Source organism: Bombus impatiens, unplaced genomic scaffold (genome assembly GCF_000188095.3).
Source record: "Bombus impatiens unplaced genomic scaffold, BIMP_2.2 scf_0216, whole genome shotgun sequence".
Lineage (NCBI taxonomy): Eukaryota > Metazoa > Arthropoda > Insecta > Hymenoptera > Apidae > Bombus > Bombus impatiens.
In genome coordinates this window covers 9,833-35,943 of record NT_176635.1, presented here as the reverse complement: position 1 = coordinate 35,943, position 26,111 = coordinate 9,833, and the positions used below count along the sequence as shown (strand labels likewise).

At 36.9% G+C, this 26,111-nt stretch overlaps 1 protein-coding gene across 1 annotated transcript in view; it reads right to left on the bottom strand.

Moving 5' to 3' along the window:
• LOC100743662 (glutamate receptor ionotropic, kainate 2-like) overlaps positions 1-25,643 on the bottom strand; it is a 75,364-nt gene extending 49,721 nt beyond the window's left edge. Inside the window, exons 1-2 of the mRNA XM_012383371.3 lie at positions 25,138-25,643; positions 8,826-8,933 (exon numbers count right to left, since the gene is read on the bottom strand). Of these exons, the coding sequence (XP_012238794.1) occupies positions 8,826-8,925 (100 nt within the window). The 5' untranslated portion in view covers positions 8,926-8,933; positions 25,138-25,643. The remainder of the gene's footprint in view (positions 1-8,825; positions 8,934-25,137) is intronic.
• Positions 25,644-26,111: the final 468 nt, after the last annotated feature.

Here is a 26,111-nt window from a genome sequence, read left to right as displayed (position 1 = left end):
GGGGGTTACCGGAAGGTTTGAACTTGGCTCCGGTTGATGGTTGCACGTAGCCGCGATATTGCTTTGTCCAGAGTTTGTTTATTACATTATGTGCGTCGTACAGTGTTAATCCTCTGTGACAAAACAACTACGTGAGGCATCTTCGAATCGAAACGTCCTGTGACGCATGTGCCGCTACAGGAGCAGAATAATGATAATACGAATCTCTGAAATCTTTGGACGTTTCGTATAGAACTTTCTCGGTTTCCAATCATATTTTCACACGTACAACATATACAACGAGCAGTTTTTCCACATAGCAGTATAAAAATGATTATAACAAAGAGCTTGCCGGAAATTAAAATGGAGAAAACGTGTTTCTACAGAAAATGATCGAGCTTAGTGTATCTCGGTATAAGTGCGTTTCTTTAATTCCTCCTCGTTGTACTTATATACAGTTTTACTACAATGTCGTCCTCATTTTTCTATAGATTACCAAGATTTATAAAGCATCGAGGGCGTATCTTTTGCTTCAGGAGCGATTAAAATTTCTTTGTAGATTCGCCATGGTTGCCGGAATTTTCAAAGAAAATGCTCGGAAAGGGAAGCATGCAGAGAGAGAGGAAGAGAAAGGGAATATACGCCCAGCGTCCTGCAATTTTTCTTCTTTGATACGGGAATCATCTGCGCTTCGCGCGGTACGATATCCCAGAGGAAGAATGGAGGGTTGCGCTACGAAGGACTGGTTTAATTAAACTTATAACTATTATCCACAAAGTCGAGCTTAGCCGTGCTATTATCGGGCCCGCAATAGAGTGACGCAAAGGGAGTAAAGAGCGGCAAGAATATAAGACGAAACGAGGAACTTCCGTATCTCCTTCGACGATAATATCGGCGAAAGAATTATAATGAAAAAGAATGAAAGCTGGCGACGATATTATTTTTCGACGTTACTCCATATTCCTGCCACGCTTCTTGCTTCTTTTCTCAAACCGTTATATTTAATTGTAAAAAGAAAAAAAAAGAAAAAAGGAAGAGAAGAGGGAGAGGAAAAGAAAAGCAGAGAAGAACAAATACAATTAAATTCCAGTTCTCATTATTAGAATTTTCTGGACGCCTTTAACGACATCTCCCGTCGTTACAGACAAGTGAAACGCTTTAAACATTTGCATACGCATAACTATCCGGTTATAAAAATAAATCATTCCACCCTCTTTCACCATTCCGGGGGAGCCGTATTCCATGAAACAAATTTCGTGCTTCCATCGCGCAGGGAAAAAGTCTCTGGCAGCGTAAATACAGACATGGTTTCGGTTCGAAATTGAATGAAACTTTTCTCGTTAAACAATTTCAGCTATGCAGCGCGAAATACTGCTTTGATAGGTAGACAGGGTCATAGTTGGATTTACGGGAAGGTAGGCCCTTTGTAACGGGGATCGGTATGAATAGCCGGTGATTGGACTAATCATTATCCTTCATTAGGCGTTCTATGATCAACTCTTGTCCTCGGGATATCTATAATGCCTGTGAATTATTCCACGGAGCAATTACAATTCCCGAGGAGAAATTGTAGGACAGGCGTGAACCAAACTGTTATTAGGAACTTCAGTCTCCAAAGGTTAGGCAGCTTCGCGATTTGATATTTCCCAGCAGCTTCTCCTATTCCGTCTGTATCGTTCCCAAACAATTGTATTCTCTATCCTCCTCTTTACAACGGTGCAACAAAAACTTTGCGAAACTTTGGAGCAAGTTGTACGCGGTGAAAGTTCCGACTTGGAGCTAGGAAAATTTTTAGAGGGGCCATGTAATCAGTATGGAAGGAATTCCGGTTAAGAATTTTCAACTTTTTCGAGTATAAAAAAGTCTTGTGAAAATTTTGATAAGTAGATGGAAAATGTTTAAAATCTTTTAACACGATATAATGATATTTGAAATTTCAAATTGAACATCGATGTTGTGAAAATTTGAAACAAGTCTACGTGGAAAGTTAAATGGAACAGAAATTCCCTTAAACATTTCGGCCCTTGGAATATGTGTGTTTCGGTGAACGTTTTTGACCCTCCGTGGGACTGTACATATAAGTCTCGCGAGTGCGTTATTTTCTACGTTTTTAGTATGTCTCACACTGCTTTTGTGGTGTGTTAAACAGTTTTTGCTTAGACAGCGATTGCGTTTGTAGAGTTACAACAGAGATGTTCCTCGTTTTACACAAATTATCAAAGGTTCTGTATGATTTTGAAGATGCAAGATCTGTAAATCATTCTGTTCTTCGGTTCATAGTACAAAGTCATTAATCTCTTACAGAAAGAACAGGAAGTGGATAGAAAAAGAACGGGTCAAAAAAGTCAATGGACGAAATCAACGATTAGCTTCGTCGATGGATTTTTCTAAACGTATTCTTCGTCCGGGATTCACAGGTCATTCCAGCAACACCGACGTCCGTCACCGATGTCAGCAGCATCCAGGCCGTTTCCACATTCACCGCGACGATATATCACACCTTTATCTACCGTTGAATATCGATCAAGCCATCCTGCCTCTGTCTCGTCGTTTCTTCGATTTCTTCTCTTTATCTGTCCCCAGTGGACAACTTTATTTCTCCCAAGTGAACCGCGAGGAACCATTTCGCTAAGCTGGAATCGTTGGCTCGACCGGCGAACAACTTCTAATAACGTTATCAAAAGTTCACGGTTAGAACGGGACGAGGAACGAGAGCGGAAGAGGGGTAGTTTTCTACAGGAAACGCCAATGAAAAGGCGTCTCTCTATTTCCATTGAATAGTGGCACACGCATACCCGATCCGGTTACACGTTTGAAAGGGAAGTAATCACTTACTCAGGGAGGAAGGGTATTTTCGCGATGGCATGCGCTTGAAAAGAGTGGTCTGCCTTCGTGGGAAGGCAAAGGAAGTCGCTACCTGGCGCGATGCTCGTCTCTTCCGGATGGTGGGAGCCCCGAAGCCACAGCCTCCGACGGTACAGGAAATCGACGATCTTTACGATACAAGGCTGACTGGCTCATGCCGCACGCGCTCCTCCAATCGTTTCTCGTGATTCCTTTTCACTTGATTCCCTTCCTCGTGCTTTCTTTGTGCTTTCTCTGTTTGCTTTATACCGATATCAATAAACATCTGACGGCTTGATAACATGAACGAGCTCAATGATGTTTCCAAGATATACTTTGACTACTTACTGTATAAGGTGAATTGTGGCATTTTATAGAGTATTGATGAAAAAGTTTACGATGCAGGAAACTTTCGTGTGACAAAGTGCAGTGATGGTCAAACCTTGTCGTAATAGAGATTACGTATGTATCATCTGTCGAGAATTGTTGAGAGTTGTATCCTTTTGTTGTTAAATATTTACGTGTGCATACATTCATGAAAGTATTTCAATGTTTGTCATAGAAAATTTTCACAAACATGTAATATGAGATATATTTAAAAGGTAATCAGATTTCGATTCCCGGGAATCCGATTGTATCAATGCTGCGATGCTATTTGTGACGCAGTATCCTCTCCTTTAGCTTTCAATGTTAATCTGAACTCGATTCAGTTAACACGAGCGATTTCGTAGTGAATTTTATAAAAGTGTGTTTCAGTAACGCGTTGTGGAAATGAAACTGCGACGTATCGTGCAGTGTATCTTACACTGCACTCTCTGTAAATGAATCTTTGGCCAACAAACGTATTCTTGTGATTGCACAGTCTTCACGTTCCTCGGAGTTCAATCCACATTATTATTATTTTTTTCGCTTGAGCTTTTTCGAAAATTAAAAATCTTAATCACACGACATCACTTTGAAAATGTGGACAACATCCAAAAGGTTGTAACTGACCAACTGAAAGCAGTTTCGCTAAAAGAATTCAATCGCTGTTCCCTGGAGTGGGAGAACCACTTCCGGCGGTGTATAGCTTCCCAAGGGAACTATTTTGAAGGGTACAATGTACATTTTTCATTAAATGACATATAAACATTTCTACAGGACCAGTCCCATTATTTTTTCGATACACCTGGTGTGTGTTATGCATCAGCTTTTAAAAATGTCATTAACTGTAACGAGACACGATTATCGTGGTCGTATGGATGAAATTTGAAATCAATTCCAAGATATAGTATACGTACAACATGTATCCAATTAATAAGAATTGATTGGGCAAATACTGAATAAGATCCGCAATTTGATCATCACTGACATGAAAAAGCGTTATTTTCAATCGAATTTCGAACGGCTCATCGATCGAGAGATTCACCTCGTTGAAATATTAACGACGATAAACTATACATTGACCTGAATTTTCCAATAAAATGTGAACGCAACACGGGATAGTATCGTGAAACAATAACACAAATGGATCAACGAATAAGCTGAAATGGTTAGGTTCCGCTAGCAATCTGAGTTACGAATATTAGCTATGTTTGATATTTCCCACTTCGAATAAATAAATCAAAATTTATGTATGCGGAGATTGAAAAAATTTTACCCGTTCGATGTTAAAAAGCGTTACAAATGTATGTATCTCCGTGCAGTATTTTTACAGTTCTGTTTACCGGCGTACGAAATAGAATTCGAATATCGTTGCAACCATAAAAAATGTATCGTGTTGAAATCGAAGAGCGTGAGCTTCAAAATGCACTCACGCAAAATTTTTCCTTTGCCACGAATTTTTGAATTCTTCCGTCGTGTATATTGGGTTATTCGAATCAGTCAACTTTCAATATTTTAAAATTCAACCTTGAACTTTGCATAGAAAACTCAAATTTGTTATATATTATGAAACGTTATTAATAAATAATATGCATATTAAATCGCTGCCTATAAAATGTCATAATACATTTAGTCTAAGCAATTCCCACATTCGGTGATTCGATGTACCTTCTTGATGATTAACTATTTTCATTATTCCATATTTATAAGAATTATCGATTCTAAAATTCACAAATTTTTTGAACGTTGTGCTGTATGTTGTGGTTCCTCCGTTGTACTTTTAAGCTAATTTATGCGGTAAAAGATACGTAATTATATTTAAATGGATAAGTGATGTACCCACGAAGTATTACACAAAATCAATGGCATAATTTATTATGCATGCATTTATTATATATAGATTTATAGCCAAATTTGGTAAATTCTACCCATTTGGTAACTCTACCTTAGCCTAGTATTGTGAATATGACAACGAAATCGTGAAATCGTTGTCAGAAAGGACTGGTTAAACTTTTGGAACGGTGTGGATGGGTTCCTGGATTCGCTTGTTTGTTACTTTTGAATGGAATTACACACGGCAGACCGTAAAGCTGCCTGTTCGAACGGCAGGCGAGGACGTATAATTTTATACACGCGACACGTCGTACGCGAATATAATCCTTATTTATAGTCACATCGCGCTGGCACGCTGAAACTTTTCACGGTTCGCCCATGAGGGTTTCTTACACCCTTCGAATGACCAGTAATTCTCGTGAACAACGCTGGGTTTAGTGGAAAAGGCGAGACGTGTGCTGCCTGGCTTGGGGCTCGTAAACCAATGAAAACTAGTCTCGCATGGACGCGCTTACGTGTCTTGTTCGCTAATAATTCAATCTCGTTCGTACGCCACGTGTCGCTTCAATTTGTAGATTATTTCGAAGGCAAAACAAAAGGGCGAAAGAAATATTGATAAATACTCGCCACCTACACGTTTCCAGTCACGTAGTTCATTCAAGAATTATTCATCTTCCGACGGATATCTATTTCGTGGATTATGTAGTATGTAATTACATTTTCGTCTGATCTTCTGCTTTAAGTATTTATATCGCTCTTTTTTAAGGAATTTTGCCAAGTTATTGATCGAAATTGCTTAAATCTTTTTAATTAGAAAAATGTATCATTTTCCTAATAATACATCTTTATTATTCTATTAATAATCGGTAACAATAACGACATTACTTTTCAAATGTTAATATTTCAGCTCAATATGTACAAAAATGTAGCAAAATATTACGAATTTTAGAAGGTGAATAATAATTGTCTATATGCAGTCCCGATTCAACGATGAGTGACTATAATAAATAAAAAGATCAATAAAGTATTACTAATAATCCTATTAACAATAATACTAGTCTTTAAGGATTATCATTTACATTAAGCTTGCACATTCAATAAATTGCTATGATTTTTGACGAGCAACTATAGCCATCTACAGCAAGTATACTACGGGCATTCAACGATATACGATTATAATGACTGGTATTAACGAAACGGATAATCAACTGAATCATATCTGGGACAATGCCGATATTATCTATCTATACGTGTCATGTATTCTGGGTATTGTCTAATTTAAGATGACAAAATGTATAATTTAAAACGATAATAATAACAAAAATGATTGCTGTTTTAATTTTCTGCATCCCACTGGCTGTAAATTCGAGTGCCGCTTATTAGGGTTGCAAAATAAATTATTATTGCGGCGCATTTCGGCCGGTTGTGCATCATCGAAGGATATTTCATTATTTGTACTCGAGTCGCTCGATAACGCTGCATTGATGAATGGGATTCGACTTGAGGCACTAGAATGGCCCATTCATAGTCAGCCATACGGAATGCAGCCTCGCTTAACGCAAGGAGTTGAAACGGTTGTTCAAATTTGCGGTCCGTGGTTACCGTCTATTTATCTTGATCGCGGATTGCGGTTAAAATATCTCAAAAATGTTGAAATTAATTATTGGATGGGTTCACGGTGCAAAGAATAATCTCAGGTAGGAGAGATAGTCAAGTCATTGCGGGTTTGAAACGCTGTCGTAATTTTAAGAAGACGATGATTAATGACTGTATAGCTTTTTATTGGCTTGTATTTTTTTGAAGTATCTTCTAACATATAATTACCATCGACATTCTCATTGCATCGATTATGTATATTGCATCCGAAATTTTAAAAATCGAAGCCTATAAATCCTCAGTTGCACCGAATGAAAAGATCAGGCGTTGTCAATGTACTCTGTACACGTCCCTGAATATTGTACAGTGATGTTTACTTTTTTTACAATTCTTGCATTAATTAGATCATAAAGCTCGCTTATTAGATTATTCAAACTGTGCTCGATGATTCTTTTGTCGTGTGACTTTACTTTTCTTCCATCCAGGCAATTTTAACCTCTGCGAAGAGGTTATTTTCTATTATATACATTGATGTAACATTAAAAACCTTCCATAACTTTGCGCTGAAGCGAAACACTAGCGGGTATCACAAAAATTGAGACTGTAGCCTTTTATCATTTTTATGTCGAAAGAGAAATACTTTTCAAGTAAAGAATATGAAACGGGTAATACAAACTCGAGATAAGAAAGGGGAGTTGGCGATCCGAAATTGATTTCCTCGGAGGCAGCTTTTTAGGCTACGCATACGGATATCGGAAATGCCTGATACAAGAAAAAGGAAAGCGTATCAAATATCGGAAGTTCATGTTCGATCGTAGCAATACGTTTCGTCGACGTAGCAAAAAAATCATTCAACATTCAAAAAATTTATTCAGTCTTACATTTCAAGCTTCTTTTCTGTATTACATGATTAATACTAAAAATGAACAAACATCTCTTCAGTTTCCGTTAACATATTCACACTATCGTAAGACTTTCAAATACTGCAATTCAAAGTTAGTTCAAATTTCCAGTCCTTTAATTACACAGCTTTATACTACCTTAGAGAGCCTATTCAATTTTAATTAAACATACATCCTTTCGTTCTAGAAATGGGCCGGCGAGAACGGACGGCAATGAGAATTCTGCTCGATCGTTCAACCAGAAACTTTAAATAATTTCTTGTCAGAAGAGAATTCTTTGGTTACGGTAGTCGTATGAATCAGCTGGTACATACGCATTACACGTATGTCGAGGGATTTTCAGCGAGGCTACTCAACGAAATATCCAGTCCGCGTCGCATTCATCATGGTGGTTGTGTATACGAATGTGTGCGCGGCTCGGTATGTACATATCGTGGTAAATGCAGCTACTGCATACGCTAGAACAGACCTCTTATGAAACCCATCCGTTCTTCTCTAAATATTTGGGCATTTTCATAAGGGGAGTTTCTACTAAGCTGGCGCCATGACAAACGCGCACTTCTTCGGTAACCTGCGGCCATGTACGTGACTTCCGTGAGAGCAGTCGTGTAATACGCCTATAAAGTGCAAACACCGTCGGTGTGCTTGCGGTTTTAGTGTGCGGTCACGTTGGGACACGTGCAATTTACGTTTTGCCCCTCCCCGATCCGCCCGCTATCGGACGTACATTTCGTTCGACGAGTTATTTGTATTGGATGGAAATGAACTGACTGAAAAACCTCTCTTTCCCTGTTTTACTGTTTGATCTTATACTAAAACTGAAAGGTGTCGCGTCTTTTGTTCGGAACACAAGTACGTAGGCACGTGGTTACGATTACTGCAGAAATATTTTTACGCCGCCTCGTTCTTTTGGTAAAAACGAGAGTTTTTTCCAGTGTGTTCGTTCATCTTTTTTAGGAGCGCATAGAGGACGGAGGGGGGATGCTTTGTCTCGACACTGGTAGAAATTTAATTTGCACCCGCGCATGTTCTATTTTACTTCTTCGTTTACCTTTTGCTCGACACGAAATTCGTAGCACACAGTGTTTTTGTCGAAAGTGACATTTTGTTGCAGATTTTTCTCGTACTCTTTTTTTGAGAGGTTCTGTTTTGCAAATTGCTGCCGTTACTGGAATTCTCGGAACTCAGTAGATTCGGTAATAGTTCTCATCGAGATACGGGTAAATTACTTCAATGGAAAAGTATGTTGACGAGAAATTACATCGGGTTAGGTTCGTTAATATTTAGATTTTTGTTTTTGTTACTCACCAACTTTAATTGTACGCGGTACACCGTGAGTTCCTGGAACTACTGTCAACAAAGCGATGACGATGACAGCAGCATATTTTGAATCCACGCTAACAGCCATTTTGTGATCTGAGGAAAACACATATTAAATAATTAGCGGATAAATTATTTAGAGATAGTACTATTTTTTTCTAGTAGTGCAATATAATGTTAAACTAAATATTTTGCAAAACTGTGCTATTTCTCGACAGGTTAGATTCGTCTGACGCAACGAACGTGTGTTTCGTAGACAGTTATTGCAACTAGTCATGAGAGTTACATTTCATTCAACGTAAAATCGTTTTTCATTGCGACGTCACAACAGAGTTTTTAGCGAGACCCACAGAAAAACATAGCGTCAGGTACAATTGCGATTTTCCAGTAAAAGTCGATATCCACTATTTAAATCTTGTAATGGTTCTTGTAATGACTTACGTATTCTCATCCTGCTTTCTCACTTGTTTGTTCGATCTCCTTGCTCAAACTATTCGAGCAGAAGTTTTTAGGGATAGAAATGAAAATTATAACTTTTTTTGGTAGGTGGCGAAAGTATTAAAGAGGTACCTGACCAATTTCTTGAAACTTTAATGAAGTTATGAATGTTAAATTTTCAGATAATTATGTGTTGCATTTTTGTATGGAGTAATTATGTCATTCAATGTGAACTAATTACGGATGCGAATGAATTTCAGATATTTACTCACTTTCAGAAATATAGTTTTAAATCTTAACCTTTATTAAATAAAGGTATTTATGCGATTAAGTAGTATAATCTTTGATATGTCAGGCAAATACCTATTTTATTAATATAACCATCACTTCTACTTCTTTCTAACGTTTTTTTGTTAATCTTTCTAACAATCTACGTCCAAACACTTGAATATATGAAAAATCTAAATTTATACAATACAACTAACGATTCCTAGATCTTAAGAATTAATTTCAATATTTTAATTTTTCTTCAATTCGAGCAAGATTTTTAAAGGTACAACGAATATTATTATGATTAATATTTCTCGGTATAATTACTAAGCCATGAATAATTAATTTCAACATTCGATAGCTAGACTTCCTGCAAGAGAAATAGAAAATAATAATTATCTCCTGGTTTTAATAAATTCGTTTTTAGTAAATCTCAGAAATAAATCTCAGTTTTTCTTCGTGTTCTAAATCGGTCTATAAAATTTCACACACGAAGGCAGAAGCGGAAGAACGTACGACTTGGTGGACGACAGAGCGCGATTTCACGATTCGAGGATTTTTCTGATTTCCGAATTTAAGAGGCATTGAGTACTTGTCACGTACGGTTTGCGTTCGAACTCGAGTGAAATCGGTGCACTCTTGTGTCGATGGAATGCGCGATTTCCCTGGCATCAATCGTTCTGTGTGAAAACCTGTTTGATCGCTCAGAATGATCGGGAAGTATTTCGGGTAAATACGTGACCGCACATTGCCCTCGGTCGTTTGCTTCTTGTCCGTCGGTTTACTTCCTTTTCCAGGATAAACCCTTGATCTCACATTCCAAGTTTCTTTCATCATTCTTTCTGTTCTTTCGCATTATATTTCTTATGTTTGTGCTAATTTTGTGATTAATTTTTTAATCATAGACCGTGTGAATTAATTACCTTCGTTTCCTATAAACTTATCTAATTTACTATAGGAAACTTTATCCAATATTGGATTGTATCATTATCATTTGCACTTGCATTCGCAATATGAATATGCACTTGCACTTGCACTTGTACTTGCACTATGCACCTGTGCTTGCAGAATACACTTGTATAGGCGCTATAAACTTACTCTAACACTTACACCTATATCGTACACTTGTACTTACATTCATGTTTGCACATGCGTAAAGCACTTGCTCCCGAACTTGCATTTGCATTTGAACTAACATATACATTGCGTAGCTACTCTTGCATTATTTACTACTTCTATTATGCACTCGTAGTATGCATTTACAATGACACTCCTATTTGAACGTCTACTTATTATGTTCATACATAATTATGCATAATTACACATGTACACACACACACAAGCACACATACACACAATATTTGTAATGTATGCGGTACACGAAATGTGTTGTATGCCTGCAATATATACAATACAATTGAGCAAATATTCACATGATAAAATAACGAAACAAATTATAATATATATAGTCTAGAATGAATGTCTCAATCACTATGATATGTATCATTATTTTCTTGTTAGACCAGCGGTTTCCAACCAGGGAGGCGTGGACTATTGGCAGGGAAGGCGGCAAAATTTTTTAATCAGATATTAATTTTCATACCATAATATCTACAAATAAATTAAACTTCATATCGCAACGCGCGTATATTTATACCAAAACCTTGTTATTATTCTATTAATTGTAGCTTTTAGTTTCCTTTTGTAATAAAGTTTTCATTATTTAAAACGTATATATATTATTATATCTGTTAAAAGAATAAAAGGTAGGGAGACGCGGAATAAAATTTTTTTTCGGGGAGGCGTAGCAGCATAAAGGTTGTGTAAAGACGACCAGTCGCAGAGAGACGCAATCACAAGGAAGCGCCTCAGTGGGAATCGTAAATTCTCGTTGCGATTATAATAATCGACGCCACGAATAGATCGATCCCCTTATTTCTGTTGGGATAATAGGGGTAGTTGAGTTGGTATAACACTGCGGTCAATAGGTTATGATGTATATTTTATTTCCAACAACGGATTTTATTGATTATATAAATATTTCGAGATACTCGTGATACAATCGGGTTCAAAGTGTTCGACTCGTATAGGTATTAGCAGCTTGTCGAGTGGTGACTAAGTTTTTGATTCTTTTCGAGTTGGTGTTTGAATGTTGACTCCTTCTGAGTTGGTGTTTGACTCTTCTCTCGCTGAAATTTGACTGACTGTCCGCTCTCATGTAATTGGAGGAAAGCTCGCTGTGGGTGTGATTTTTGAACGAAGAAAGCGGATTCGTTGTTCACAGTTTTCGTTAGGAAAAGTGAGGGTAACGAACCGCGATGCCCATTGGTTACAGCCAACGTTAATGAATGAAGATAGGAGGAGGAAACCTCCTACGAATGTGGCTCATGTGTGACTTGTTCATGGGAAAATGTTCATGGGCTTTTCCTGTCAGGTTTCTGAGAGCGCACAATATGGATTGCTATGGATTGCTCTAAGGACCATCCATAAACCGAAAATGCTTACAGGATTAAGTTAAAAGATTCAGTTTATAGTGGGGCCTTAGGTTTATCGAGGGTCTGAATGACGGTACGCGGACCCTTGGCGGGCAGACTACGAGGGACGTCGCATGGACCATCTCACGCGACGTAACAGGTTGCAAACCGCTGCGTTAGACGATATAATCGACCCTTGAAAGTGACAATAGAAAGGTATGTCCCTGAAAATTCAGAAATTTTCAGATTACATAAACCTTTCTCAACACTGGTACAAGTCTTGAAAATAAAACAAGGCCTTTATACAGGGTGCTCCAATTTTGTCTGTCAAACGTTGTCAATATATTCTATAGGTTCAAACAAGGAAAGAATGTCATATAAACGTATATCATTATAAGGACTGTTAAAGAATTGTAACAAAAAAATTATATATGAAATATGAATGTGCGTTACTACGGTACAAAGTATGAATAGATCAGAAACATTCACATCTAGTAGCAGTGAAAAGGTATCGTAATACACCTACAACTCCAGCTAAAACTCCATTTCAAAATGTTCAGCATTACTGCCAATACAAGATTGACATACAGCAAAAAATTGAATTTATTACTCTTTGAAGTTCTCGTTTATTACTCGTGAAGCTGGAATCATAAAAGTATTACGATACTTTCTGACTACTACTGAATGTAAATATTTCTGACTTATTCATATTTTGTACCGTAGCAACGCACGGTCGTTACCGCTCTTTTCATATATCGCTTTTTGCTATAGTTCTTTAACAATGCTCCCAGTGATATATGTTCATATGACTTTTTTTCTCTCGTCTTGACTTACAGAATATGCTAACAACGTTTGACCGGGAAACGCTGCGACACCCCCAGTATAAGGATTTGACACATATAGAACTTTTAAAACTACTTCCAACTTAAGAATCGAACTTTCGGATCTTTAGAATTAGCATTTTTGTGCACAACTCTCGAAAAGTTTGAACTACGCACAAATCAGAACTTTGAATTAAGCAAGAACTTTACAAGTTGAACTTTCTGAACTTTGGACCTTAAGACTTTGTGAATTGTTGGAACTTCCGAATTTTATATCTACAGTTCAGAGTCAGAAATCGTAAGACGAGCAAACTGGAAGTTTGGCTTGTGATTCGTGCGCTGCAACGACGCGTAATCTGAAGCGGAACCTGCCGGAATTGCAGCACAGTGTAAATTTGAATGTTTCAACTGCGAACATTTCACGGTGGAAAACGACCAATGGTTTTAATGTCGGTTATTTAACGACGAGATCGCGTGACAAGTTTCCTCCGCTGCTGACGTTCTGACCCTCTTAAAAATAACGAATGGCATCAGTGCGCTCGTTGGTTGAACCCGTTCGCTTAGAGTTTGCGTTCATGAAACGTATACAGGTAGCCGGAAACCCGTCCCGTCCGACGAGTCTGAATGGAACAAATTGAGGTAATTCATATCCGTAGTGCGCACGAGCTGGGCCGATCCAAACATTTCACGCGATTTTTAATTAAGTAATGAAATCCACGATTAAAAGGTTCGCGGAAGAGCAGATCCGGCTATTCCTAGGGGAGTTGATATTTGAAAGCGAACTGCATCTATTGAATGAGAGCATTATAGGAACTGCAATCACGTGGAACATAGAGAATCTTTTAATCGATTTAAAATTTATCAAAACGACTGGAAACGGTTGAATGCGAGCTGCGTGCTTGTCGAACCTCGCCCTTTCATATTTTCTAGCATTTTCTTCTCTTTTCGTATTTCATCTGTATTCTTTTGTTTTATTCGCAATCCATTAGATTGTGTAATAGATTCGTTCGTATTTCTTTAAAAAAGCATATCTATAACATTGATTTATGTAATATATATGATATATAACGATATGTATATTCTTTTGTAGGTAGATCAGGTAACTTATTTATCCTGTTCTTTCAAAGTCTTCGTCCATTTATCAAAAGATATAATGCATATTTTTACATTCTTCAGATTATTTAGTGATTATTTGTAAAGAAATTGGAAAAGGATATTATTACTTTAAAGTTATATGCTACTACGTAGTTTGTGTAGAGGTTTCCTAAAAATATTTTTAATTCCTATCATGTTGGCATTAACGAGTTGTAATCGCACAAGAAGAACACGTCCGAGTACGTGAAATGGATTAAGCGTATGCAGGAAACGTGTCAGAGTTTGCATTGTCGATTATTGAAAGCTGGCCGAAAACAACTTCCGTATTCTCGTCGAAAGTTAAATGAACTAACTCAGTCAAAATTTTATTTTCTCCGGACAAATCGCGCATTTTACGTTTCGGTGAGAGTTATATTTCGATATGACTCAGGATTTCCTACAGAACAATGTGTTTGGAAATTTAACAAAAAAAAAATCGTTTTAATTTAAAACGTGTAAACCGTTTCGCAAAATTGTTTTGCAATTTTTCCTAAATTTTATTTTATGTCGATATGATATTAATATTCGACACCACCTGTATTTGCACAATGTTCCCAAAAATATGCAATAAATGCAGAATATTGAGATTTATTAATATAACGAGTAATTAACTGTCTCGATACTTTTATACATCATATAATTTTTATACCTACTTCCAGTCTTCATTCCAAATTTTGTCGATATAATTATGATAATCGTGCCTCATTACGATCTAAATGAAACTTCAAAGTGTTTCGCATAACGCATATAATATATTACACAGAAGGTGTTCGAATACTTTCGTGAGCCACTGTAAGGTACAAAGAAAATTCAAAGTGAAAGTTAATGCCGAAGTTCGAAACCATTTGTTTGATTTCGATTGGACACTTCAAAACGAACTTTTCTGTCCTCACCAATGGAAACGGAAGGGGCTATTTATTTAACAGAAAAGTTGGCCATTCACGAGTTTTCTGTACTCTGGCGAAAAATACCGGCGAATTGATTCGAGCTCGAGCGAAAGAAGGTCAAGATGAAGAAAGCCCGACAGGCGGTCTGAACTAGGTGCGATTTTTATCGGATACAGAAACACCCTCGGTCACCCTTTGGCTCGTTGAAAATCTGTGTCAACCTTCATTAAAGTCGCTGTTCCGTCGGTAGGGAGCTGTTGGGCACTGTAATGATCTGCGAACGGTGAAATTCATTCAATTGACACTTTTCAACCCCCTCGAGTTTTTTGTTTCCTCTTGGGTCATTGCAATGCCGCCGGCCACATCAAGTATGTCGATCGACCGTTCGTATCTTATCGCAATTATCATCGGCTACATTTGTTCTTCAATAGTTGTTTTCAAGTGTGAGAATCCTGCGCGAGAATCCTGGTATTCGCGAGTACTCACGAGTGAACGAGACGGATAACGTGAATCAATGATTCTATGTGAAATTGTGGAGAATCCGTTATATACATATAGATTAGATACATGTATAATGTATATAGGTTGGATATGGAGCATTAGGAAGCTAGAGTTGTGATTTGTAGGCTTGGAGAATTGAAATGTCAAATCTAGAATCCACACATTGGAGAATTTGTGACGGAACTCGAAAATTAAGAAAATTTTGATAAATTATTGCTAATAACTAGACTGTGGATATTTATAGATTTGTAGGAAATTCAAGGTTCCAAAAATCTACGAAATGCTATTGTAGGAATATATAAAATAATCAAAGTACAAGGTACACTTATTGTAATATGTAATAGACGAAACAAATTTCTATTTAGAACCTATTTCTTTAGTTATGTTCATACAAATATAAAATTGCATGAACATCCCCAATTTATTGGTAGGAACACTACCCTTTTTAGTTAAAATATTGGTTCAAAAAATTACGATTATTGTAGTGATTGTCCTCCTTAATTAAAATGTCCTGTATAAAATGTCATTTATTTATTTTTGAAGAACAAATATAATTTATTCAAATATTTCAAGTTCTTCGTTTTATCTTTGAAATAAAGTTACGTTATACAGGTTGTTACAGAGTAGCGATCACATATTTCAAAATTGAACGAAGAAAAACAAACACTTACTTAAACTTAAGTAAAATCTTAATTTAAAAGGGCAGAATAAATCAATAGAGAAAGGATAGCATTAACTGTTAATAATAGGTGCAAGATACATTGCAGTTATTGGAATATTTCATGTAATTCATGTAAACACCTATTCAATTAAAAGATTTTTAATAATTGCTTCTTTTTTCTGATATGATACGTATTATAAAACGGGCTGCACTTCATTTAATTAATCGTGATTGAGATTCTTACCTAAATTACGAGAAAAAACGTTTGTTCTCTGTAATTTCGCTCATATTATTCGTATATGTACATATACGTTTTTCCAACATATTGTAGTCGTGGATTAAAGTAGGACAGAGTTTTATTAATTTAGCCATGTATCTCTCTAAAAGGAACAACGTAATTATTCCGTCGCACTATCGAAATAACAAGAAAAATTCTTTTCACGTGAAATAAATTAACGGTATTCATTTCAATGCATACCCAACGATCTAGCAAGCGTATAATCATAATTCCATCGTTCGTTATCGATGATTAATTCCTGAAATTTTTCAATGCCTTTTATCCCTTGATTTATTACATTATACGTATACAGTATGAAGGGATAGTCTGATAAAATTAATGCTTGCATCTCATATTCTCGTTGATTCGTCTTTCGCTACTTATACTACCGTTCGAAAATATCCGGATATTTTAGCCGATTGGTGGCAAAAGTAGATGAGTGTTGATAAAATATACAAATTAATAAATAGCTAATAGTTAAAAGCAATATTTATTATTTAAAAACTGATCAACGGTATGTTAAAATTGAATACGCGATTCATAAAGAATTCTGTCAGGATATTGTAATAGAAATTTTGTTAAAAAATTATTTTTTTTTTACACCGTGTTTCGCACTTGCAGATACCATTATTTCATTGTATATCTACTAATCTTTTAAAATAAATGTTATCATATAAAAATATAATAATATAGCAGAATAATAACACCTTGTCACCGCTGAATGCATCCAGCAGTGGCATCGATGCCAAACAATTGGCGATGTACGCAATGTAATCATTATTTATCAACAGATAGTTTTTACTTGTGATTTTGTAATTAAATTACATTATATTCAAAATAGGTGAGTGCAGGGATACTTTTAACTGAATACCACTGTACCAAGCAATGTATCTTGATGAAAACGTAACTGAAATCGATGTGCAAGATACACGTGGGAATGAAAGTGAATCGAACCATATCAAGAAACAGATTCGGTGTTACTCTGGGTGTAGCCAGTTATTGCGTCGATTTTTTCGTTCTCTTCTGCTCTCTTAATTGCTCGTTTCCTTTTATTTCGAATTTTAGAATCTCGACGAAATTGAAGTTTTCCGCATTTATAGAGAGGAAATTTTTCTTGTTCCTCAATTACGTGTTCCCGTTTTGGAACTTGAAATTGCCAGTCGATAGTTGAACGGGCATTGTGCTTCTAACGCATTCTTCGTGCTTCACCGACATGTTCGAGTGGCTGAAGTTAATTGCAGTATTATTCGCGAAATGTCTGTGCGCTTCCTTTCCTTTGATAAAACTTGAATACTGGTAGAATAACTATCGTTCCATGTTGTAGGTTTAGTGATGGACTGGGGAAGAAAGAAATACGGTTTTATTCAACTAAACCCACATCGTGTGTTTGATGACGTGACGTCGATGACGTAAATTTCGACTATGAAAAAATGATGTGTTTCCTTTGAAATATCGTAAAATATCAAACGTATCATAAATAAATACATTGTATAAAGAAATCTATTTCGATCATTAGAATTTTTCTTTGGATTTTAGTGTTATACCAAGCATATTAAAGTCAAACATGTTTCAAAAATTTGATCGTAATTATCGTCGTGATAAAGTAGAAATTGAAACTGGCTGCCGTCACATGAACTATGTACATCTTGCCTCTATCGTTTAAATAACGATTTCAGTCGTATATCACGCGATACAACACGAGAAAACTAACGGAAAGACAACATAACTGTATTTCACACAAAGCTATAAGCAAGGCAAATGGCAAAAGAAAGTGAAAAAAGTTCTCGGTGAAACATTCGTTATGAATTATGACTTAAAATTCAATTTCTGATCGAAACTTTCGGCAATTTTGATTCGATGCTAGTTTAACAACGCGATTGTTCCTGGCATAGCCAATAGAGTTGCGATAAGTTTCATCGAGATAATGGCTCTGTATTGTGTGCATTACTTCTATAGAAAAAAGGTAATTTATTATTATACATACTTGACTGATATTAAATTCAGAAATTTAATAAACTAGCATTAATAATTCTATTAACTTCTACTAAGTACTATACACTAAGTGAGTTCATACTTCGCAGAAGAAAATTCTCTCTTTCAGGAGCGACTCAACGAAACGGAAGAGTCGAAAGAAAAGGATATTCGGTGAATTTCGATTGTAAACAAAACCGCAAATCCGTACTAAGCGTTTTCCTTTCCAAGAGCATAAAGCGTTGCAAAAGGTGCCATATTCACTGTGGTTGACATCAAAGGACTACTTTCACGCTCTTTTCGCGCTCTGTGTACTTTGTCGCAGGACAGTCGTGGAGGAACGGCGCGCGGCTGACTAGAAACTTGTGAAAATTGCTTTATATCATCCACTCCTTCGTTTTTCACCAATCTTCTATCCTTTACTACTCGTTCCAAAGAAATTATAACCAGTAATATGCGATTCTTCGAAAAATCGTTTAATTAATTATCGTTTTATTCACGGCCAATTTTATCGAAAATGGATTTTGCGTATAATAGTCTCGATCAAAATTAATAGTAACAAGAAGAAAAAATTAAGTTTCAATTCAATGTCGATTTAATGTTACATCGGCATTTAATTAAACAATGAAATAAATGCCGATATGATATTCCAATTCATAAATTTAATTTATGATGAAGATCTCCCATGGGTATTGAAACAATATCATTTAAAAGGACGCTGAGTTTATTGGTAACGTATAATTATTTATACATTGCATCGAATCAAGGGTAACGGTAAGCCGACTATCTTTGTAGCAATTAAAATATAATTTTGTTTATTACCTGAGATACGTCGTATCAGCGTGAAATTACGCTTGAAATCTAATCAAATCGCTGGACAGTATTGTTATCGGAATGTTTTCGCAGGAAAGGCGCAACGATACAACGGTTTGTAGAGAGATCGATATCCAACCGACTCGTCGAATATTACAGATATTTTTATCGTTTCGAGACCGAACTAACAATCGTACTTTTATTGTCGTCGACAAGGCGGCGCACGACAAACACAGGTCCATTTTTGCGTTTCATAGAGACTTCCTAAAAATGCCAGTGAAAGGTCTAAAATTGCCGTGAAATTTCTACCGTTTTCAAACCTTTGGCAGTGCCATTCGCAATATTTTTCTTGTCAAGTCAGGCCCCAAAGAGTGTTACTCGGCACGTTTGCCTACGCTTTCCAGCTATTTTCTCCCGCGATCGATATTAAATCTTATGCATTGTTCCGAAAACTGGCTGTGCCATTACAACAATGCCGTTTGCTCATACGAGTCGAAATTTACGATAATAGGGGCTGCGATGCAACATTGTTGCAACGAGCATTGTTGCATTGCGGCAAATCTCTTTTCTCTGCTGTTCTCGCATACCGGTCCTTTGTCACGTTCAATGTTCGGAAATGAGATTTCGCAAGATGTCAGAGCAATGTCTGCAATTTTGGCCAACAATCGCGTAATGTGTTTCGTTCTTACAGAACGAACGTTCTCTTTAAGTATTTACTTGTTTACTCCGAAACATGGGTGCAACGTGATTAACCTAGTCTGACTATATCGCCATAATTACATTTTTTCATTCGATTCACCGACCAAGATATGCTATCCTTCGATTCGCAATTGACAAATTAAGTACATTGCATACTACTACATAATCGAGATATACAAGTATTACATTGATGGATCTTTCCGTACAAATACTCGATACTGTTCATAAGTGCTAGGATATTTATACGAAACGTGATAATTAACGTAAAGTATCAATCTGATATGACGATCAAGTATAGATCTGAAAAAACTAATCGACTAATAAGAATTTTATATTCATGCATAGTTGCGATTCGATATACGTAAGTTCACAAAAGTATACGATTACTTGTGAAAATTTGCATGATATGATATGATTTCGCATGATACGATTATCATGATCGAAGTTTGAAATAAATCCAAGTTTACGATACTTTCATATTGCACATTATAAAGTTTACGATTCGGACCACGTTGACGATTTAATTAGCATTTTAAGCGCTTGACGGATCCGCTCAGTAGCAAACGACGTATCGTAAACTTCGATACCAGATGAGAATTCGACAATGAATCATCAGACGATGTCATTAACGGGATCTTGAGCTATGCACCCTCGACCAGGTACGCACAAGACGCACCACTTGTGAGACACTCACGGACATTTCGACAGTCAGAACACGTTGACGAAAACACACTCCTAGATCAAACAACACTTCAGAAGACACTTCAGAAGACACTTCAGAAAACACTTCAAAAGAGACTTCGAAGTAGGCACTACTTCAAAATCACAATCATACTAGGAGACTTCAAAATCGCAATCATTCTAGAAGACTTCAAAATCACAATGATACATTTTTTCATTCGATTCACCGACCAAGATATGCTATCCTTCGATTCGCAATTGACAAATTAAGTACATTGCATACTACTACATAATCGAGATATACAAGTATTACATTGATGGATCTTTCCGTACAAATACTCGATACTGTTCATAAGTGCTAGGATATTTATACGAAACGTGATAATTAACGTAAAGTATCAATCTGATATGACGATCAAGTATAGATCTGAAAAAACTAATCGACTAATAAGAATTTTATATTCATGCATAGTTGCGATTCGATATACGTAAGTTCACAAAAGTATACGATTACTTGTGAAAATTTGCATGATATGATATGATTTCGCATGATACGATTATCATGATCGAAGTTTGAAATAAATCCAAGTTTACGATACTTTCATATTGCACATTATAAAGTTTACGATTCGGACCACGTTGACGATTTAATTAGCATTTTAAGCGCTTGACGGATCCGCTCAGTAGCAAACGACGTATCGTAAACTTCGATACCAGATGAGAATTCGACAATGAATCATCAGACGATGTCATTAACGGGATCTTGAGCTATGCACCCTCGACCAGGTACGCACAAGACGCACCACTTGTGAGACACTCACGGACATTTCGACAGTCAGAACACGTTGACGAAAACACACTCCTAGATCAAACAACACTTCAGAAGACACTTCAGAAGACACTTCAGAAAACACTTCAAAAGAGACTTCGAAGTAGGCACTACTTCAAAATCACAATCATACTAGGAGACTTCAAAATCGCAATCATTCTAGAAGACTTCAAAATCACAATGATACTGTGGGATGGTGTGACGTTAGCGAAAGACGTGGCTGATTGTTTATAAACGTTGTTAAGATATGTTAATGTTGTCAAGGAGTGTTGTGAGCGTTACCAAGGTTTGTTACAGTAATGGTAATGCTGTCAGAGTTGAATTAATCGTGATCGAGAGAAGTTCATCGTGTTGCTGCGACGTAGAAATAGTGTTAAGCGAATTCGTGAAGTGCGATATTATATTCAATTTTGTGAGAGTGTTACAATATTGTGTTTATCATACTGTCTTTTCTGTTAATTTATAATAAACATTCCTACAATACTAATACTTCAAAATAAAGATCCAACAAAATCATAATCATACTAGAACTCTTAATGAATCTTCCACCTTGGGCGATAATATCGTTCAAGGTTCGCGACCCCAACCGAACAGTTACAACTTAACTGATAGCCAACTACTAGTTGAGAGGTCGCAACAAAAGTATTTATTGCAAACGTACGCTTAAATCAAATTCACGAAATTATTTAAACAGTTAATTACCTATCTTATGATAAAAAGTTTAAGGCAACTGTTCATACTGTGAATTTTTATAAATTACTAATTCTAAGTATATGTTTGAATCATATGTATAATCATGGCAATCGTGGGCCATTACGGTGCTATCGAAATTTCAAAATGTTTTATATGACACATACACGTGAACATAAACATTGTCTACGTTAAATATTCATTTACTTTCGCGAGCCAGTACATGATCGTAGATATATCTAGGATCCCTTAAATTTTCTTGATTATCTTCTTCCAATATATCCGTGAGGGTGTAAAAAGAAACGTGAAAATCAAGAAATAGTAATCCCAGTAAACAATACACTGCCTAATTTACTTTTCGCCTATAAAAATTAAACTCCAGAGAAGATTACAAAAAGGAAAGGGAAAAAAGGGTGGAACAAGAAAATATCCCAGCCATGGGAACTGCCGGTTAAAAACAGGTGGCCGATACGCTCACGATCATAAAGTCGACTCTTCTTTTTACGCAGCAGAGAGTTCAGCTAGCGTGAGATACTCGCGTTCGATCGAGGCTCGATTCGAGCACTGGACTAGAAACGGCCAACACAGCACAGCAAGCCATTGGTCTCGATTCGAGCCCTTCTGACCACTGCTACCCTTCGCAGAAATTGAATCGAATATCGGACTTTAGGTTCGTCGAGCAACCTTCTCTAGAATTTCAAGTCCTCCCCTTTCGCATTACCTGGATTATGAATATCGCGATTTCTCGTGGCCGCAAAATCAGAGGAAAAACACCGATCGTACGACGAGAGAACGTACGAGGGCGTCTCGAATGCTGCCGATTCGAAAGAGTGAAATGGCACGGAGCACGAGTTCACGGAGAATTTCTAGAAGCTTTCGATCTTTACGGTTACCGCCAGCTACGCCGAGTGAATTGTTACAATGCAACGAGGGAAATTGGAATTAGCGATGTCAGCGGACATGAAAACAACAGAACGCGAGAAATTAGAATGTTCCAATTAGCCGGGGCGCAACGCACGGAAACTGGCTTCTAACGCGGATAAAGTCGAAAATAATTGGAATAGGGGAGCAGTTCTCCGCTTATATGAATTTTCAGTTCCTACGGAAGAACGAGCAATTCGTGGCAAATTTTTTCTTATTTGTGTTAGAAATACGTAATTCGGATTCTGCTGGGCAGCTAGATACCGCGCAAGTTATATGGCCTGTAAATTCAAAGATCAAGCTAATTTTTGAAAAGTAATTTTAAGTCTAAAGCTTGATCTCTTCTGTGAGTTTTCTGAAATTGATCTTCTAAAAATTCATTGTTTCGTTGGTATTAACTGTTCCAAGTTCCTTTCCAATTAGAAAAATATAAAATCAGCATGATACACTTTGAGGGATCTTATTCTTCTCGTAAATAATTAACAAATATTTTCGGTATGTTCAAGTTCTTGTTTCTCTTTTCTTTCATCGCTTTAATAATTCATAAATGGGCAACGTAAAATTTGTTATGCGTTTTCACGAAGATCTTACATAATCGATTTTATATAATCGTGTTCAATAAAACATATATAATACCACAAATACTAGAAGATGGAGAATCGATTGCAAGAACTAATCGATGATACAAGAAACCTAAAATTGACGCAGATGTGCTTTTTTCATTGAATCTGTCGATTCTATAAAGCATTATTTTTCAAAAAGGCTTTGATAAATACCGATTTATCGTAGCTTCGAAATATGTCGTTTTAATCACGCTCATGCCTCTGCATTCCACACTGCTAACACCAGAAATTTGTACAGACCTCTAACAATTTCCATTAACAAAGAAGATTGTTCGTTTCATAAATTTCACAACAAATTCTCGCCAAGTTCTCCGATCGATTCGATCGCTCTTTCCCATTCGTTTTTTGATCAATAGATACGTTATTACGAGGCTCGAGTCCTTTCGTCGACAATTTACATTTACCCGATCCGTAACTAGCCTCCCCGTGCTTATAAGATATCGATAGGCCATAAATTTATCGGTAATAGTAGCTCTAGATGCGCCGGGCCGAACTAGAGCTTAATTGCAGCTGAACCCAACATAATTGCCGAGTCGAAGGAACGAGCGAGGAGAGGCTCGGCTGAACGAGTACGGAGAACGGGGCTTGGATATTTCCCCAGAATTACGTGGATCACGATCGTTAAAAAGGCAGATGTCGAGTGTCGGTGTTGTTAAAGACGTACTGACGGCCTCGTTTCGATACGATCGACGCGATCGAGTGAAAACTCGCAGTTATCGACAGGCTGGTGTTCTGGCGCCTTTCGATGAATCTTCACGAGTATCTGCCACGATTTTTCCTGTTTCTTCAATGCCATTCTATTTTATCATTTCTAGCTTATTTATTTCGAAAGTGTTAAATACTCTTCATCCTAAATTTTATTCCGAAGAACGAAAGGAAGAAATATTTCAAATGCTCGGTAATGTTTGTGCCAAATAAAAGTAATCTGAGGGTGAATCGTTTATTCGTTGTTAGATGAAATTTGTATTGAAAAATTTTTCGTTAAATATCGTGTGTCATGAATCTGCCACGAGCATTTTTTTTGTTAACAAAGCGTTGGTGTATCTCGCTTTTACATCGAATGAAGCTTTTTGCACAAAACGTTATTCTTTTCAAGCGAAATTTCACCAACTGTATCAGCGATCAAGTGAAATCGTTTTGTCCGATCTGTTCTTTTAATCTGCGCCAACATCGAGACCAGATTTTCTGCATGATAAATCGCAAACAATATAATCGCAGTCCAATGAAATTTCGTTTCTACCCGAATGAAACTGTATTCACATATTCCACCCAACGAACGTTATTCCGTTACACTCGATATAACTAATAAATCAATAAGAAATATTATTTCTTTATTCTTAATGACTTAATATCTAGTATTATATAATTGCTTAATATTCTAGCTACACCAGAAATACGTAGCTACATATCACAGTACCAAATTTTACACATCAAATGAACCTCGAGTAGATTCAAACGAACAATTTCTTATTTTATTCGATAAAACTAATAAAATAACAAGAAATATGTATTTTTTATTACATAGAACTCGAAGCTCACTTCAATTACCCCACGAATATATCCAAATACGAATTCCAAACACGAAACCAAAAAGCAAAAGAGACACTTACCTAATTACTTGTAGTCATTCATACACCGCGGAACACACGGCTCCGTTCATCCTTCCATTTCTGACCGTGTGTTCAATTCGAATATGAACTAACCAAAAATATTCACCGCGTCTCGATTTCAGCCCCAGAAGATTCTCGAACAGCGAGACACCTCGGACAGCTACGGGAAATCAATGGGATGGTGGAGTATCGCGTTCGGTGGCCTCGCTACGAACTGATTTAAATTTAGCATGGACCAGCCTAAATACACAGCGACCGACGTCGACCGTTTCGACTCGCCCCGAGAAATACCTCAACACGCGTCGCGATTCTCCTCGTGCACATCCGAGTTTATTCATTCGTTCGATTTTCTTTTCGTTGTTCGATTATCGTTCGGGTTCGCGGGCGTCTCGATCGAATTAACAAGGCACCGAATTACAGAGGGGAATTGCAAAATTCGATTAAAAATTCCCTTGCCGGAGGCACTCCAATTATGAAACTATTATGCGGTCGAAATGCTTTTAGTTGTTGAACGTAAAATTACCGAGTCATTGAATTATAAACTGCGCCGGGGCTTTTTGCGCAGCTGCGAAACTACAGATACGCAAGAAACCGCGAGAAGCGGGAAATTAATTGTACGCCACGTGGATGTGTTACGACACATATTTATTTTCGTCAAATTCATCGGTTTCGTACAGTGAGGCTAAGAGCGCGTTCATTGGGTCAGTTAAGTAAGACGAGACAAGCATGATCAACGAATGCAGATAAATTTTGGAAAATGATAGGAATAATAAGACGTGTGAACTGAATCTTGATAATGAGGCTCAACAATGAATAGGTGTGTATTTTGCTCAATCGATTTAAGGTGTTGAAATGTTATACCGCGAGAGAAAAATGGTAGTATTTCATCCTTGAATGTTGTGCACTACATTCATCGGGCGTAGAAAGAATATAAAATTGAAAGCAGAAAGCCGGATTCATAAAATGTAGCTCGA